This window comes from Saccoglossus kowalevskii, chromosome 5 (genome assembly GCF_978046115.1).
Source record: "Saccoglossus kowalevskii chromosome 5, keSacKowa6.1, whole genome shotgun sequence".
NCBI lineage: Eukaryota > Metazoa > Hemichordata > Enteropneusta > Harrimaniidae > Saccoglossus > Saccoglossus kowalevskii.
This window is the reverse complement of record NC_140645.1, coordinates 3,207,570-3,227,212: the sequence shown is the minus strand read 5'-3', so window position 1 is coordinate 3,227,212 and position 19,643 is coordinate 3,207,570. Positions and strand designations below refer to the sequence as shown.

The following is a 19,643-nucleotide window of genomic DNA, read 5'->3' as shown; positions in this document are numbered from 1 at the left end:
TTTGTGTCATGTCCATTGGTTTCAATTCTGGTTGTGTAAATATGTTGTATAAATGTATTATTGTTTTGAATTGTTTTTTTAAAATGTTATATGCAATCGGTGTATTTAGCTTCATTCGAAGTTACAATGTTTTTGTTCATAAATTAATTATTGAAGAACTACTCTAGAATGTTCCGTTTGTAATATGCACGTTGTCGTTTTCAACTTGAAGAGCCGCGCACTGAGTTGACATTTGCAGAACCAGGAACACCAACACCAGTATTACCTGCAGTGCCAACAACCACTGCTTCATTATTGCCTTCTTGTTCTCATACTTGGGAAACTTCATTTCAAACAGGTGAGAAATGCATAATAATGAGCAAATACATGTTTTCTACATGGTTCAAAACTGTTACCGGATTATTAATTATTGACGCGACATGAGTATTTGCAGATATGCATACGAACATGGTATGAAGTTATTGTCGTCAGATATATAGAAACGCACGTCACATGCATGCGTATTAAGCACACGTGGTACCTAACATGGTATATATGAGCGTCGGGTAGATTGCAATGTGCTCATAACGATACTTTAAATGATTTACATTTAGATTCCGTTATGTTGTTTACCCTTGATTCAAATTTGGTATGATATTATGTAGATACTAGATTATATTCAACATTCTGCCTTAGGAAATGTGAAGACAAAATTACCGTATGTCAGGCTGATTGTATTTCAGCTTTAAAACCACAAGACATCACAGTATCCAACACACGTTTATTATTTTATTTTATTAAGGAGGGATTCAACATAGCGATCCAATTGGTGACTTTGCGCTAAACATTGGAGGTGACTTAAGTGAAGGTGAGTTTAATAGTAATAATACCGTAGACGTTTTAATCGGTTTCAAAATATAGATGGGATTAGATAAGTAATTACATTTCAATCATTTTCAGAAGAAGTTGATAAATTTAAAACACTACTCACGGGATCTGACATAAAGAAAGGGGACCGAGAACATATAAAAAATGGCAGAGAATTAATAATCGCACTTAATGAACATGGACATATAAATTCAAAACACGGTAGTTTCCAGTTTCTTATTACCAAATTAAAGCAAATTGGAAGAAAGGACCTGGCAGAAAGGGTACCGACTGAATGGGAAAACGCGAAGGCGACAGCAATAAGGTAACGATTCACACCAAACTAAAATTAATTCAAGCTAAAAAAAAGTATTTGACACTATTACTTAAACACATAAGTCGATATTTACTACATATCTGGGATTAGGTGCAGTGAATTAATACTGCATTATGTGTGGGTAAAATGGTAATATTGTCTCAATTTTAGGTACACACATTGAAGACAAATCCCATACTGGACACCGCTAGTGACTGGACTGCAATTGTATGTACCTGATCGGCCCTATTCGTCATGCTGCTCCCTTTATATAATGTACACATTTGAAATGTTTGATAATTTGTCCGTGGCTAATGACTGCCAAGTGAATTTTTAATATTTTCTTGAATACGAAATTTTGGTTTTTGGCGTAATTTCAATTGATGAGTTGGAGGTAAGCAATCTCAATGTAAAGTTTACCTGTGGTTATCAAAATTATGCCAGTGGTGGCGACATCACCCTTTCAAAAATAGGATTTTTTAAATGAACAATAAAAATAAAAATCTTATTTTAAAGTTAAGACTGTTCATTTTATTGGCGGTGGCCACAGACACAACGAAATTATTAATGCTATATCAAAGTCAAGTGGGATCAGCAATGTTTCCAGTCAGTTATGTACCCAGGCGTCGTTTAGATGATGAACTCTGACCTCAGGTAAATAACTGCAATATGCGAGCTGTACAGGGTACCTTTTTAAATAAACATCCAAACAGCCAGAAATCCGTTTAAATAAATATTGTTAAATTTTATTTGATATAAACATGGGTTTAAAATATTGTACTTACTTTGGTATGGATATGGATTTTGTCAAAACATTGGTATAAAAATGCACAAACTTTTGAAGGCTCAGTAGCCCCCTCCTACTTAGTTTTAGATCTGGTGCTGGGAACATTGTTGATTTCACTTCCCTTTGATCTAATATTTTGTTTGAGTCCGTGACCGACTACTCGTGCAAATAATTGAAAATATACCATAGCGGATTCTATAAAATGAACAGTCTCAAATTGAAAATAAAATTTTGATTTTCATCGCAAATTTAAAAATCATATTGTTGAAAAATAAATGTCGTCACCACAGGAGTCGAGAACCACAGCTAAACTTCAAATTGTGATTACCGCGAATTCATCAATTGAAATTACGTCAGTTATTTGCATTAATGTCCCAATGTTTTTCATTTATCATTCACGCAGTTTTTTCGAATAATTGCTAATGTTATTTTCCTCACTAATTTGCTGTAGCGATACCGTCCATATCATAGATTTATATAAAATATATAATTTGCCATTGTTTCCGAACATTGTTCTTTCTGACACTTGGATTGATAATTACTAGTACATGAAACTGGACATATACAAATATTTATGTATATTGTCATTGTTATACCATGTAATGCAAAGTAAATGTACGTGATTTAACTGTTTATGAACATTGAAAATTTTCATTGAGAGTAGTGTTTGTATTCAAGATGAATATTTGTTCACATTACAATTATTTATAAAAAAGACTGTTACCCATATATATATATCTGAAGACAATATTAGACTCACTTAGTTACTGTGACATAATTCTAGTGTACTTTCATGGTTTTAGGATTGTGATATTTAGTTTCGTATTTTTATGAATGCGAACACGTTTATTATTTAGTTATCATCATTTATTGTCAAGTTAAAGAGACACCTCATACCTCTTCTATACAGGAGTCGTCTGACTATAATTCGTGGTCATTCACTTCTGATCAATCCTTCCAGTAGTTAGCAGGTTAGCAGGCATAGTCTAGGTGTTGCCAACTCACTGCTGTCATTTAAACACTATGTTATATATGGTTATACGCTAAATATCTACGTTCTGTAGTTCAACAATTACGTTCAATTTGCGTAACGTGACAGACTAATTGGCTGACCTTGTCAAAATGACTAAGCCAGTGACTTCCAGAAACACTGCAGTATATCTGACTAATATTTACGGGATACATTCAGTCTGTTTTAATAACATTTTATTAAGCGTTTTCAGCACAGTAATTCACCACTAGTTAACACCTTTGATGGTCTAGTATATCTTGACAAAAGCATTGTATTTTTAATCCAAGAGGTATTCACATCTTTCATTCTCATCAGTGTAAATTTGAAACATGTGGTTCCAATGTAAATTTGACGGGAGTCCGAAAACATAAAAATAAACTACTAAACATTGTGACATTTGTTAATATTTTGTTGCAATTTATGGAATAGTACTAATGTAGAACATAATAATCGTGCTGCTAAGGGAATAATTTCGCACCAAAAGGTTAAATCACTGTGCACACTGCTAACATGTTAGATAATCCATTGTCAGACATTACTATTCAACAACATTCGCAGACTAACAAAAAAGCTATATTTCAAGTGCATCTGATTAGACACTTCATCTAAACCTCTCAAAAGCAATTACTCTAAAACATAGCAGTGCTCCAAACACCCATTAGAGATACATCGAAAAAAAACAGATTTTTTTAATTTGCTATAATGATTTGAGATTTTTTTATTGGAAAAATATTATTTCTCTTCTCCCTTGTTCATTTCCTCAGAAGATGTTCTTTTATTTGAGTGTAATACATTTCCAGTTCTACCAACATTTGATGTAACGAATTATTCTTATTCTGTGTAAACCTACTGATGAATTGCTGAATAAGAAACATCTAAAGGTTGATATACAAACTGTTACACTGTAAATGACACTTAATGTCATTAATCTCAAAACTACAATCTAATCATGACATCCTATTGAAATTAAATAAACACTGGCTGAAATAAATTCTGAGATGGAGACTGTTAAACAAGGATAATTTACACATTTGCAAATCAATCCTTGAGAACGGAATTTCCGAAGACAAGTTTGTTGACGTTCAAAAGAGTGTTCCCGACTTTGCAAAAAACATTCTCATCTACAAAAAACTTTCCCGACTTTCCAATATCTTTACAAACTTTGCAGACTATAATTAATTTTTTCACTAGGCGAAAGTTTCCACACAACGTCTCAGACTTTCAAAGGGAATGTCTGACTTTGTAGGCTACTTACTGTATTACTTTTACCATTTTTACTGTATTAATATTACTAAATTACTTTTCTTATGATATTGCCTTTATGACGTCAACCAATGTAATCGACATTCATATAACTTTCTAGACTTTCCAGAACATTTTACAAGATATTTCATTGCAGATGTCTATTTTTCATGACAGATTGTCCGACTGTGAATGTTAATTTTATGAAATTGCAGGTAATTTCTTCTTCTTCTGAAATTACTTGTCAAGCAACGCAGACAAATTGTCCCATATAACTGTAGGTCTTTAAAAACACTAAGAGTCAATCAACCACGTACATACAATTTCAAAATAATTGGGGTGGAATATTACTCGTACATTTTTGTCATATTGTATTGCACACACACGAACATAATATGTCGAAAGCTGCCAATAATTAATCGTTTTATGTTTGGGAAAACTCAATTATAACATAATTCGTTATTAAATACACTACAAGTTTGTCAAGTATTTAAATTCAAATAGTAAACGTTATATGAAATAGTAAGTTTGACCACAATTTCACAATACTTCCTGGCTCGTACATTTTAGGAATGTACACTTTGGCCTGTGTGTGCTTTATTTCCTAGTATATCTAAGCTTCTAGATCATTTGATATCCTCAGTCGCGTTAGTTTTGGTCAGCAAACAAGAAAGCTCACTAATCAGTACGTGAAAGATGGCTGGATTCTAGCAATATACACATACCAGGTAGTGCATGGATCAAAGATTTGTTTAGCATAGATCTGAGGTAATGTAATGATAACACAGCTTCCTATACATCTTAACTATTGCAACGACTTCCTTTTCCACTCAGTCCAGCATGGCTAATCACTGCCAGTAAAGCTGTCTTCATATGCTTTCTCCAATTTGATAAGCAAAATTTGCAAAAGACAAATATTTTGAAAATCCAGATAACTTTTCTGGTATTAACATCCCTGACATATTTCAGACTAAAGTAGTACATTTAACAAGAAGTCAAAGGCATGCGAGGAACTATATGTCTGAGAAGTTTGGAAATCTGAAAAATCATAATGTTTGTTTAGCTAAACCTGTTGCATAAACCATAACAAACAATCAACTTACTGTAAAATGACTAATTTTCACTGGGTTTAAATTTCACTGATTAAAACCCAGTGAATAATTACCCCCTTTACAGTATTGAATGAGGTAAGCACAAAGCAAAGACATTCTGTTATATTTATGATTGCTAGAAACACATCTCCATAATTGATAGCTTAATAAAAACCACACATTTTGTGTATTATTATTATTTGTATATTATGCATGTTAATTTGGGTCACAACAAAGATTGTCAAGAATGCTGAATTGAAGGTTCAGAATGAGATAAAAAATGTTGATAAAATTTAATTTATTTGATAAAATTATTTTTTGGTGTTACAGTTCAGCTTACAATTTATTTAAGCTATAATTATTGAAAAGAATAAATAAACATTTCATTTGATGTACATGTTTTTTCGATACAAATATAGGAAAACTATAGTTTGTAAAATGTTCTTTTCATTACATTTGATTACACAAGACATCATTAACATACAACATCACTGGAAAAATCTAGTTCATAAGTTTAATTGACAATAATAACAAAAATAAATAGTTTTGAAATATTTATTACATTTTCGGAAAAATTAAGACATAGTACACACCTTAGAATATACACCACAATGGTTAATCCATGTATAGGATGATCACCATGGTAACCTATTTGTATGGTTTGCAACATGGGTAATTAAATAGTAATGTACATTTCTGTGATATTCCAGGTTCTTCACTTACATAGACATTATTGGTATATATTCATGACAATATGCCATACAGAATAACAATCAAATGCTGTTTAACAATAATAATTGGTGTTATGGTACAATGCACTATTAAGTAATGACAATTGATATATACACATGAATGTGTTAAGATGAATATAAAAACGAAAACACTGGCATTAATATCATAGTTTAAAATTGAAATGTTATCAACGCCATATAGCTATTTTGAATTGAATTCATAAGAGACACTGATGTGCAAAAATAATAAAATCTGTTCAAATACATGGAAATGCTCGGATGGATTGTGAAAGCAAGTAGTGTTCACTTATAAATAATCACACTATGTCTTTGTCAAGTTCAGATATGTTGGAAAAATTGGACCACGATTGCCAAATCCTAAAATCTGGACTTGAAAATATATACTACTCAAACAGATTAGCAAACTTAATCTAATAAAACTTAGTCTAATAAAACTTAGTCTAATCAAACTTAGTCTAATCAAACTTAGTCTAATCAAACTTAATCTAATCAAACTTAATCTAATCAAACTTAATCTAATCAAACTTAGTCAATAGAAAGATAAATTATTTCAGGAAAACACAATTTTCACAAACTTACACAATAAAAAAAATTATGCAAAAATTGGTTTTATTATGACTACTGAAAGAGAGCATTGCAAATTAAAATGCCTGTTCATGGAAGCACCTCTTGTAGTGACACATGCAACACAATGTTACATCATGGATGTCACTAGTCACTGTAGTCAAGGCTAGGCATTGATTGTAACTTCTGGATCAGCCATTGAGATATGTGTAGGGGGAAGGGAGTGATTGTCCATGACAAGACAAATGATTCTCTATAAATTCATATTAGATGAATAAAAAGACCATTCTGGTAATTAATTCGACTGTCTAGGACAGGCTGTAAATAACAGAGAGGCTCACACTTAGTTTTTTTCCTGTTTCTCACATGGTAGTGACCTTGTTTAACCACCAGGGAGCTCTGACTCTCTCTTTGATTGTTAAATGTACACATGGAGACAAAAACATAAAAATGTGAGGCAACATGTCTTTGTTAAGTGTATTCAAAATTGGCAGTTATGATTTCAAATAAGCATTCAGTACATGCAAAGCTTAACATTCTTACAGGAGGACAATATTCTATCTTTATTCAAGTTACCATGTTAACACATAATGTAGACAAGTGTGGCAGATTGAAACAGACATTGTGCCAATACTGCCTGTATATAACATCAATGCACATGGCCCAAACCTATTTGATTTTTAAATCCTGTGTTCCATGAATTATTTTGAGTAGCATTCATTTGTAAATAGATTCTCTAGCTCACATTTCACCCATCTTACAATCATTGCATGACAGTACTTAGATCATCCAGGTTTTTATTTACATACTTTTTCCTTTCTATTTCATAAACATTGTGCATTATCTATGACTTTAAAATACAAACAATGTTTCTGATTTCACTTGTGTGGTAAACATTATCTTCTGTTTCAGCAAGGGTGGTCTCATAGCATTGTTGTTGTTTCATCATCCAAATTATCATCCTTGATATCACCAATTTGTTTTTCAAGTTTTTTTAATTGTTTCTGTGTTATTTTCTCCACCTGCTCTTCACTTTTTGTCAGTGTTTCTTTCAAGTCATCCAAAGTTTCCGGTAACGCTTTGTTTAGGGATTCTGGGAGAAAGAAATCCAGTATACCAGCCGTGAATCCAGTGCCACCAAATATAAGAAATGCCAGCGTTTCACCCTGTACAGAAAATAGTTAAAAGTTGTATGAACACAACACAAAACACATACCATCACATAAAGCCAAACAATGTACCACCATGTAAAGCCATCACATAAAGCCAAACAATGTACCACCATGTAAAGCCATCACATAAAGCCAAACAATGTACCACCATGTAAAGCCATCACATAAAGTAAACAATGTACCACCATGTAAAGCCATCACATAAAGTAAACAATGTACCACCATGTAAAGCCATCACATAAAGTAAACAATGTACCACCATGTAAAGCCATCACATAAAGCCAAACAATGTACCACCATGTAAAGCCATCACATAAAGTAAACAATGTACCACCATGTAAAGCCATCACATAAAGTAAACAATGTACCACCATGTAAAGCCATCACATAAAGCCAAACAATGTACCACCATGTAAAGCCATCACATAAAGCCAAACAATGTACCACCATGTAAAGCCATCACATAAAGTAAACAATGTACCACCATGTAAAGCCATCACATAAAGCCAAACAATGTACCACCATGTAAAGCCATCACATAAAGCCAAACAATGTACCACCATGTAAAGCCATCACATAAAGTAAACAATGTACCACCATGTAAAGCCATCACATAAAGCCAAACAATGTACCACCATGTAAAGCCATCACATAAAGCCAAACAATGTACCACCATGTAAAGCCATCACATAAAGTAAACAATGTACCACCATGTAAAGCCATCACATAAAGTAAACAATGTACCACCATGTAAAGCCATCACATAAAGTAAACAATGTACCACCATGTAAAGCCATCACATAAAGCCAAACAATGTACCACCATGTAAAGCCATCACATAAAGTAAACAATGTACCACCATGTAAAGCCATCACATAAAGTAAACAATGTACCACCATGTAAAGCCATCACATAAAGCCAAACAATGTACCACCATGTAAAGCCATCACATAAAGCCAAACAATGTACCACCATGTAAAGCCATCACATAAAGTAAACAATGTACCACCATGTAAAGCCATCACATAAAGCCAAACAATGTACCACCATGTAAAGCCATCACATAAAGCCAAACAATGTACCACCATGTAAAGCCATCACATAAAGTAAACAATGTACCACCATGTAAAGCCATCACATAAAGCCAAACAATGTACCACCATGTAAAGCCATCACATAAAGCCAAACAATGTACCACCATGTAAAGCCATCACATAAAGCCAAACAATGTACCACCATGTAAAGCCATCACATAAAGCCAAACAATGTACCACCATGTAAAGCCATCACATAAAGTAAACAATGTACCACCATGTAAAGCCATCACATAAAGTAAACAATGTACCACCATGTAAAGCCATCACATAAAGTAAACAATGTACCACCATGTAAAGCCATCACATAAAGTAAACAATGTACCACCATGTAAAGCCATCACATAAAGTAAACAATGTACCACCATGTAAAGCCATCACATAAAGTAAACAATGTACCACCATGTAAAGCCATCACATAAAGTAAACAATGTACCACCATGTAAAGCCATCACATAAAGCCAAACAATGTACCACCATGTAAAGCCATCACATAAAGCCAAACAATGTACCACCATGTAAAGCCATCACATAAAGCCAAACAATGTACCACCATGTAAAGCCATCACATAAAGCCAAACAATGTACCACCATGTAAAGCCATCACATAAAGTAAACAATGTACCACCATGTAAAGCCATCACATAAAGTAAACAATGTACCACCATGTAAAGCCATCACATAAAGTAAACAATGTACCACCATGTAAAGCCATCACATAAAGTAAACAATGTACCACCATGTAAAGCCATCACATAAAGTAAACAATGTACCACCATGTAAAGCCATCACATAAAGTAAACAATGTACCACCATGTAAAGCCATCACATAAAGTAAACAATGTACCACCATGTAAAGCCATCACATAAAGCCAAACAATGTACCACCATGTAAAGCCATCACATAAAGCCAAACAATGTACCACCATGTAAAGCCATCACATAAAGTAAACAATGTACCACCATGTAAAGCCATCACATAAAGCCAAACAATGTACCACCATGTAAAGCCATCACATAAAGTAAACAATGTACCACCATGTAAAGCTATCACATAAAGCCAAACAATGTACCACCATGTAAAGCCATCACATAAAGCCAAACAATGTACCACCATGTAAAGCCATCACATAAAGTAAACAATGTACCACCATGTAAAGCCATCACATAAAGTAAACAATGTACCACCATGTAAAGCCATCACATAAAGCCAGCAATGTACCACCATGTAAAGCCATCACATAAAGTAAACAATGTACCACCATGTAAAGCCATCACATAAAGCCAAACAATGTACCACCATGTAAAGCCATCACATAAAGCCAAACAATGTACCACCAAGTAAAGCCATCACATAAAGCCAAACAATGTACCACCATGTAAAGCCATCACATAAAGTAAACAATGTACCACCATGTAAAGCCATCACATAAAGCCAAACAATGTACCACCATGTAAAGCCATCACATAAAGTAAACAAGGTACCACCATGTAAAGCCATCACATAAAGCCAAACAATGTACCACCATGTAAAGCCATCACATAAAGTAAACAATGTACGACCATGTAAAGCCATCACATAAAGCCAAACAATGTACCACCATGTAAAGCCATCACATAAAGCCAAACAATGTACCACCATGTAAAGCCATCACATAAAGTAAACAATGTACCACCATGTAAAGCCATCACATAAAGTAAACAATGTACCACCATGTAAAGCCATCACATAAAGCCAAACAATGTACCACCATGTAAAGCCATCACATAAAGTAAACAATGTACCACCATGTAAAGCCATCACATAAAGCCAAACAATGTACCACCATGTAAAGCCATCACATAAAGCCAAACAATGTACCACCATGTAAAGCCATCACATAAAGCCAAACAATGTACCACCATGTAAAGCCCTCACATAAAGTAAACAATGTACCACCATGTAAAGCCATCACATAAAGTAAACAATGTACCACCATGTAAAGCCATCACATAAAGTAAACAATGTACCACCATGTAAAGCCATCACATAAAGTAAACAATGTACCACCATGTAAAGCCATCACATAAAGCCAAACAATGTACCACCATGTAAAGCCATCACATAAAGTAAACAATGTACCACCATGTAAAGCCATCACATAAAGTAAACAATGTACCACCATGTAAAGCCATCACATAAAGTAAACAATGTACCACCATGTAAAGCCATCACATAAAGTAAACAATGTACCACCATGTAAAGCCATCACATAAAGCCAAACAATGTACCACCATGTAAAGCCATCACATAAAGTAAACAATGTACCACCATGTAAAGCCATCACATAAAGTAAACAATGTACCACCATGTAAAGCCATCACATAAAGCCAAACAATGTACCACCATGTAAAGCCATCACATAAAGTAAACAATGTACCACCATGTAAAGCCATCACATAAAGTAAACAATGTACCACCATGTAAAGCCATCACATAAAGCCAAACAATGTACAACCATGTAAAGCCATCACATAAAGTAAACAATGTACCACCATGTAAAGCCATCACATAAAGCCAGACAATGTACCACCATGTAAAGCCATCACATAAAGTAAACTTACAAATGGTACAACTGCCGGTGCTGCAATCCCACCAACACGTGCTGACATTGCACACACACCTAAACCAGTATTCCTGTAAATTAAGAGATACCATGGTTACCATCATTGAATACTTATAATAGCTTGACACAAGAAAGCACAGAATATTGATCTGACAAATAATTAATTTTATAACATTCCAATTAATTTTACTTAAATCATGATACCTATGTATAATTAGGGAACTACCCTTCGAACGGAGGTCAGCATTCTGATGAGCCGCATTAGTTCTCGGAGGGACACTGAGGGAACGGTGACTAGGCATTCTGCTAGGTTGCTTAGCGCTAGGAGTTAGTCCTAGGGTGTTGCGTTTTCTGTGCTTGGGGCGCCTTCCGTTTACCCTTGGCAGCAGCCAACTGGCTAGCGGATTCGACTTGGACCATTTGGTTTGTTACACCCCAAAGCTCGGCGACTGCACCCGCTATCTCCCCATCAAAGAGGGTGGGCGATATCCAGTCTGCGTAACTGAGTGGTGGCGTACTCCCTAACTCAGTTCGCTGCTGAAAACACATGCGTCTAAGACCGCGCCCGCTGCACAGTAAAAGCCCTGGCCAAGAGAGCCATATGACACTTGAGGATTTCGCACATAGCCGTACGGTGGCCTACCATTAACTGTGTCGCCTGCTCTAGGAGGCGAGTGCTTTCTGCATCTGAGATCTCAGAGTCCTGGGCACGCACAAGAATGCGCTCCAGTGTGGCGCCCACAAATTCAAGGAAATTGATGGGTCGCAACTCCACTCTCAGGGCATGTTGGATAGTCTCAGAATGGGTCGATGAGAATGTCCATGGAACGCGGCCATCTCGCTTTACCCAGTTAGCAAAACAAAAATTTGCTGGAAAGAATCCCAGGCTTCAGAACCCCAGTGATTGCAAATATTCTCTGGGCAGACAACGAACCCCAAACGCAGGTAATACATCGGTAGCATTTAGCATGCGGGTTCCAGTCTTGCAAGTTCCATGTACAATGGTTGCTGGTCAGCCTCAAAAACTGAGGGGACAATACCGGCGGCGAGCTTCTGGCATTGCCAGTGCATCTATCCATTTCTAAATACATTGTAAATAAAAGACGACATGCATGAGGAAAACAAAATACAATTGTCAAAGGTGTCGCCATGAAACCAACAAGTGGCTACGTGGTGGCGCCGGGTTTTAATTTCTTTGTTGTGGAAAAACATAACACACAAAGGGGAAAACGACACAAGGGTGAAAAGACAAGAGAAACTTACTCTACCAGCTAGAATGTCGGATGCCACGGCTGCGGCAATGACCCACGCTAGAAACCCGGACAGGAAAAAGCAACAGAGCCAGGCAGAGCCGCTCAGAATAATTCCTGATGAGGCGGAGATGAAAGAGTCTATGGTGGGTAATGGTGGGCATGGTGGGTAATGTAAACATAATTTTACACTGATACATACCTGAGTACAGTCAGTATAAGTTTGTTACCAAACAATGTAAACATAGTTTTACACTGATACATACCTGAGTACAGTCGGTATAAGTTTGTTACCAAATAATGTAAACATAGTTTTACACTGATACATACCTGAGTACAGTCGGTATAAGTTTGTTGCCAAACAATGTAAACATAGTTTTACACTGATACATACCTGAGTACAGTCGGTATAAGTTTGTTGCCAAACAATGTAAACATAGTTTTACACTGATACGTACCTGAATACAGTCGGTACAAGTTTGTTGCTAAATAATGTAAACATAGTTTTACAGTGATACATACCTGAGTACAGTCGGTATAAGTTTGTTACCAAAACAATGTAAACATAGTTTTACACTGGTACATACCTGAGTACAGTCGGTATAAGCTCAGCAGCATAAATGTAAATCACGTTGAACGCTAAAGAGATTCCCATTTTACCTATCAACGCAAACATTGTTTTAAATGATGACGAGTAGTCTGCAACAAATAGAGGTACAAGAGTTACTAAGCAATGCTGTAAAATACTTTCACAAGAAAACTGTAATCAGGTCATATCAAAACATTGCAAACTGCCGAAATTATGCAAATATGTAGATGTTATTAAATATGTAAAATGTGAATTGATGTTATCAGCTTTAATTAATTTCATCCAATTCAATATTTTGCTCGAAACACATGGTGTTGATAAAAAAAATATTTCATCCAGTGTGAGAAAAAGCAAACATATCTCACCCAATGAGTCTGGGATAACCAGCAGCAGTAAACATGCTGAACCACCAAGAATCATTGACCAGAACAATGTTTTCCGCCTGCCAGACCTACAATATGGTCAATGTCAAGTACAAGTTATATAAAGGTTGGTAGGTGTGATTAACATCTCACTAAAGCCATTTACTTTGGGTTTGAATTTAAAACTAGTGGTGACATTAAGCCATTAATTTGATTACATTGAACGCCTGAAGTGGTGACACTGAATGAACAATGGAGTAGATGACATTGAATCCATAAAAGTAATGACATTGAACCAATAAAGTGATGACATTGAACCAATAAAGTCGTGACATTGGACCCATAAAATTAGACATTGAACCCATAAAGTGATGACATTGAACCTATAAAGTGATGACATTGGACCCATAAAGTGATGACATTGAACCCATAAAATGATGACATTGAACCCATAAAGTGATTACATTGAACCCATCAAGTTATGACATTGAACCCATAAAGTGATGACATTGAACCCATAAAGTGATGACACAGATTTCAAAAAGTGGTGATATTTATAACTTCTTACCTATCAATGAATAACATGCATACAAAATATGCTGGCAACTCAACGATTCCAGACAACATAAAATTTAGATATCTATTACCTCCAAGCTGACTGGCATTCATAGTTAAACCATAGTATACCATACTACATGTAAACCTGAATAAGACAACACATAGCAATCATAGTATAAGTGTAAACTCTACATACAGTGCACTTTTCACAGTTATTATATTCCATGTTTGACAATTATATGTGATTTGAATCCTATCATAATGACATTAATATAGTATCTAGGCATTAACTTGATATGATTTGACTCTGAAAATAACAAATGAATTGAGATTTGAGTTGACTGCCAAGTTCAAACACAAATTGACAACTGAGCTGACAACTGGACCAATAGTGAAGATACAATAGCCAGATATGGCTGAAACCAGGTTATAACAAACAAAACCTCAACTACCGGTACTATCCCCTAAAAGTAAAGAGTGAATCAATCCAGGTTCCTGTTGTACCAGGGTATGGATTCATTTATTGATTCAATCCAAGATAAAGCAGAAATACAAATACCTGTACTATTACTTATCTACAGTGTCTGCTACTAGTTATGGTTAGTTAGTGGTTGAAATTGGTAGTTACCATGTATATATCATAATCAGCATTCTTTTCCTGATTTCAGAAGATTTAAATAAATCAAGAAATCCGTAAATCTTGCCAGGTGGTTGGTTAGGTTTCTTGTTATGATCTTCTACATGAACCAATCCTAGTTTAGTTTTTGCTCCATTTTTAATAGCTATATAGTGCAAGATATCTTCAGCTTCTTGAGTTCGTCCTTTTGTAATCAACCACCGTGGTGATTCTGGTACAATCCTAGAATTTATAATAAAATAACATAAACCCTGTTTGAAAAATGAAATGGACCCTGTTTGAAAAATGACATAATCCCTGTTTGAAAAATTCTATACCGGTAGTCCCTTTTGAAAAATTACATAGACCCTGTTTGAAGAATTACATAGACCCTGTTTGAAGAATTACATAGACCCTGTTTGAAAAATGTCATAGTCCCTGTTTGAAGAATTACATAGTCCCTGTTTGAAGAATTACATAGACCCTGTTTGAAGAATTACATAGACCCTGTTTGAAGAATTACATAGACCCTGTTTGAAGAATTACATAGACCCTGCTTGAAGAATTACATAGACCCTGTCTGAAGAATTACATAGACCCTGCTTGAAGAATTACATAGACCCTGTCTGAAGAATTACATAGACCCTGTTTGAAGAATTACATAGACCCTGTCTGAAGAATTACATAGACCCTGTTTGAAGAATTACATAGACCCTGCTTGAAGAATTACATAGACCCTGTCTGAAGAATTACATAGACCCTGTTTGAAAAATGTCATAGTCCCTGTTTGAAGAATTACATAGACCCTGTTTGAAGAATTACATAGACCCTGTTTGAAGAATTACATAGACCCTGTTTGAAGAATTACATAGACCCTGTTTGAAGAATTACATAGACCCTGCTTGAAGAATTACATAGACCCTGTTTGAAGAATTACATAGACCCTGCTTGAAGAATTACATAGACCCTGTCTGAAGAATTACATAGACCCTGTTTGAAGAATTACATAGACCCTGTCTGAAGAATTACATAGACCCTGTCTGAAGAATTACATAGACCCTGCTTGAAGAATTACATAGACCCTGTTTGAAGAATTACATAGACCCTGTTTGAAGAATTACATAGACCCTGCTTGAAGAATTACATAGACCCTGTCTGAAGAATTACATAGACCCTGCTTGAAGAATTACATAGACCCTGTCTGAAGAATTACATAGACCCTGTTTGAAGAATTACATAGACCCTGTCTGAAGAATTACATAGACCCTGTTTGAAGAATTACATAGACCCTGCTTGAAGAATTACATAGACCCTGTTTGAAGAATTACATAGACCCCGTTTGAAGAATTACATAGACCCTGTCTGAAGAATTACATAGACCCTGTTTGAAGAATTACATAGACCCTGCTTGAAGAATTACATAGACCCTGTCTGAAGAATTACATAGACCCTGTTTGAAAAATGTCATAGTCCCTGTTTGAAGAATTACATAGACCCTGTTTGAAGAATTACATAGACCCTGTTTGAAGAATTACATAGACCCTGTTTGAAGAATTACATAGACCCTGTTTGAAGAATTACATAGACCCTGCTTGAAGAATTACATAGACCCTGTTTGAAGAATTACATAGACCCTGCTTGAAGAATTACATAGACCCTGTCTGAAGAATTACATAGACCCTGTTTGAAGAATTACATAGACCTTGTCTGAAGAATTACATAGACCCTGTCTGAAGAATTACATAGACCCTGCTTGAAGAATTACATAGACCCTGTTTGAAGAATTACATAGACCCTGTTTGAAGAATTACATAGACCCTGTTTGAAGAATTACATAGACCCTGCTTGAAGAATTACATAGACCCTGTCTGAAGAATTACATAGACCCTGCTTGAAGAATTACATAGACCCTGTCTGAAGAATTACATAGACCCTGTTTGAAGAATTACATAGACCCTGTCTGAAGAATTACATAGACCCTGTTTGAAGAATTACATAGACCCTGCTTGAAGAATTACATAGACCCTGTTTGAAGAATTACATAGACCCTGTTTGAAGAATTACATAGACCCTGTCTGAAGAATTACATAGACCCTGTTTGAAGAATTACATAGACCCTGCTTGAAGAATTACATAGACCCTGTCTGAAGAATTACATAGACCCTGTTTGAAAAATGTCATAGTCCCTGTTTGAAGAATTACATAGACCCTGTTTGAAGAATTACATAGACCCTGTTTGAAGAATTACATAGACCCTGTTTGAAGAATTACATAGACCCTGTTTGAAGAATTACATAGACCCTGCTTGAAGAATTACATAGACCCTGTTTGAAGAATTACATAGACCCTGCTTGAAGAATTACATAGACCCTGTCTGAAGAATTACATAGACCCTGTTTGAAGAATTACATAGACCTTGTCTGAAGAATTACATAGACCCTGTCTGAAGAATTACATAGACCCTGCTTGAAGAATTACATAGACCCTGTTTGAAGAATTACATAGACCCTGTTTGAAGAATTACATAGACCCTGCTTGAAGAATTACATAGACCCTGTCTGAACAATTACATAGACCCTGTTTGAAGAATTACATAGACCCTGTCTGAAGAATTACATAGACCCTGTTTGAAGAATTACATAGACCCTGCTTGAAGAATTACATAGACCCTGTCTGAAGAATTACATAGACCCTGTTTGAAAAATGTCATAGTCCCTGTTTGAAGAATTACATAGACCCTGTTTGAAGAATTACATAGACCCTGTTTGAAGAATTACATAGACCCTGTTTGAAGAATTACATAGACCCTGCTTGAAGAATTACATAGACCCTGTTTGAAGAATTACATAGACCCTGCTTGAAGAATTACATAGACCCTGTCTCAAGAATTACATAGACCCTGTTTGAAGAATTACATAGACACTGTCTGAAGAATTACATAGACCCTGTCTGAAGAATTACATAGACCCTGCTTGAAGAATTACATAGACCCTGTTTGAAGAATTACATAGACCCTGTTTGAAGAATTACATAGACCCTGCTTGAAGAATTACATAGACCCTGTCTGAAGAATTACATAGACCCTGCTTGAAGAATTTCATAGACCCTGTCTGAAGAATTACATAGATCCTGTTTGAAGAATTACATAGACCCTGTTTGAAGAATTACATAGACCCTGTTTGAAGAATTACATAGACCCTGCTTGAAGAATTATATACCCTGTCTGAAGAATTACATAGACCCTGTTTGAAAAATGTCATAGTCCCTGTTTGAAGAATTACATAGACCCTGCTTGAAGAATTACATAGACCCTGTTTGAAGAATTACATAGACCCTGTTTGAAGAATTACATAGACCCTGTTTGAAGAATTACATAGACCCTGCTTGAAGAATTACATAGACCCTGTCTGAAGAATTACATAGACCCTGCTTGAAGAATTACATAGACCCTGTCTGAAGAATTACATAGACCCTGTTTGAAGAATTACATAGACCCTGTCTGAAAAATTACATAGACCCTGTTTGAAGAATTACATAGACCCTGCTTGAAGAATTACATAGACCCTGTCTGAAGAATTACATAGACCCTGTTTGAAAAATGTCATAGTCCCTGTTTGAAGAATTACATAGACCCTGTCTGAAGAATTACATAGACCCTGCTTGAAGAATTACATAGACCCTGTTTGAAGAATTACATAGACCCTGTTTGAAGAATTACATAGACCCTGCTTGAAGAATTACATAGACCCTGTCTGAAGAATTACATAGACCCTGCTTGAAGAATTACATAGACCCTGTCTGAAGAATTACATAGACCCTGTTTGAAGAATTACATAGACCCTGTCTGAAGAATTACATAGACCCTGTTTGAAGAATTACATAGACCCTGCTTGAAGAATTACATAGACCCTGTTTGAAGAATTACATAGACCCTGTTTGAAGAATTACATAGACCCTGTCTGAAGAATTACATAGACCCTGTTTGAAGAATTACATAGACCCTGCTTGAAGAATTACATAGACCCTGTCTGAAGAATTACATAGACCCTGTTTGAAAAATGTCATAGTCCCTGTTTGAAGAATTACATAGACCCTGTTTGAAGAATTACATAGACCCTGTTTGAAGAATTACATAGACCCTGTTTGAAGAATTACATAGACCCTGTTTGAAGAATTACATAGACCCTGCTTGAAGAATTACATAGACCCTGTTTGAAGAATTACATAGACCCTGCTTGAAGAATTACATGAACCCTGTCTGAAGAATTACATAGACCCTGTTTGAAGAATTACATAGACCTTGTCTGAAGAATTACATAGACCCTGTCTGAAGAATTACATAGACCCTGCTTGAAGAATTACATAGACCCTGTTTGAAGAATTACATAGACCCTGTTTGAAGAATTACATAGACCCTGCTTGAAGAATTACATAGACCCTGTCTGAAGAATTACATAGACCCTGCTTGAAGAATTACATAGACCCTGTCTGAACAATTACATAGACCCTGTTTGAAGAATTACATAGACCCTGTCTGAAGAATTACATAGACCCTGTTTGAAGAATTACATAGACCCTGCTTGAAGAATTACATAGACCCTGTCTGAAGAATTACATAGACCCTGTTTGAAAAATGTCATAGTCCCTGTTTGAAGAATTACATAGACCCTGTTTGAAGAATTACATAGACCCTGTTTGAAGAATTACATAGACCCTGTTTGAAGAATTACATAGACCCTGTTTGAAGAATTACATAGACCCTGCTTGAAGAATTACATAGACCCTG

General features: G+C 35.4%; 1 protein-coding gene and 1 long non-coding RNA gene across 2 annotated transcripts in view; one reads left to right on the top strand and one right to left on the bottom strand.

The window, feature by feature from the left end:
- Positions 1-247: 247 nt before the first annotated feature.
- On the top strand, positions 248-1,150 carry LOC144341620 (uncharacterized). The gene is made up of 3 exons (XR_014929462.1): positions 248-337; positions 782-847; positions 940-1,150. It is a non-coding gene; the product is annotated as an uncharacterized LOC144341620 (long non-coding RNA).
- A 5,990-nt stretch (positions 1,151-7,140) lies between these two features.
- LOC100369586 (solute carrier family 22 member 15-like) overlaps positions 7,141-19,643 on the bottom strand; it is a 31,067-nt gene continuing 18,564 nt past the window's right edge. Inside the window, exons 5-10 of the mRNA XM_085499499.1 lie at positions 14,870-15,100; positions 14,252-14,386; positions 13,687-13,772; positions 13,320-13,431; positions 11,481-11,553; positions 7,141-7,776 (exon numbers count right to left, since the gene is read on the bottom strand). Coding sequence (XP_085355625.1) covers positions 7,534-7,776; positions 11,481-11,553; positions 13,320-13,431; positions 13,687-13,772; positions 14,252-14,386; positions 14,870-15,100 — 880 coding nt within the window. The 3' untranslated portion in view covers positions 7,141-7,533. The remainder of the gene's footprint in view (positions 7,777-11,480; positions 11,554-13,319; positions 13,432-13,686; positions 13,773-14,251; positions 14,387-14,869; positions 15,101-19,643) is intronic.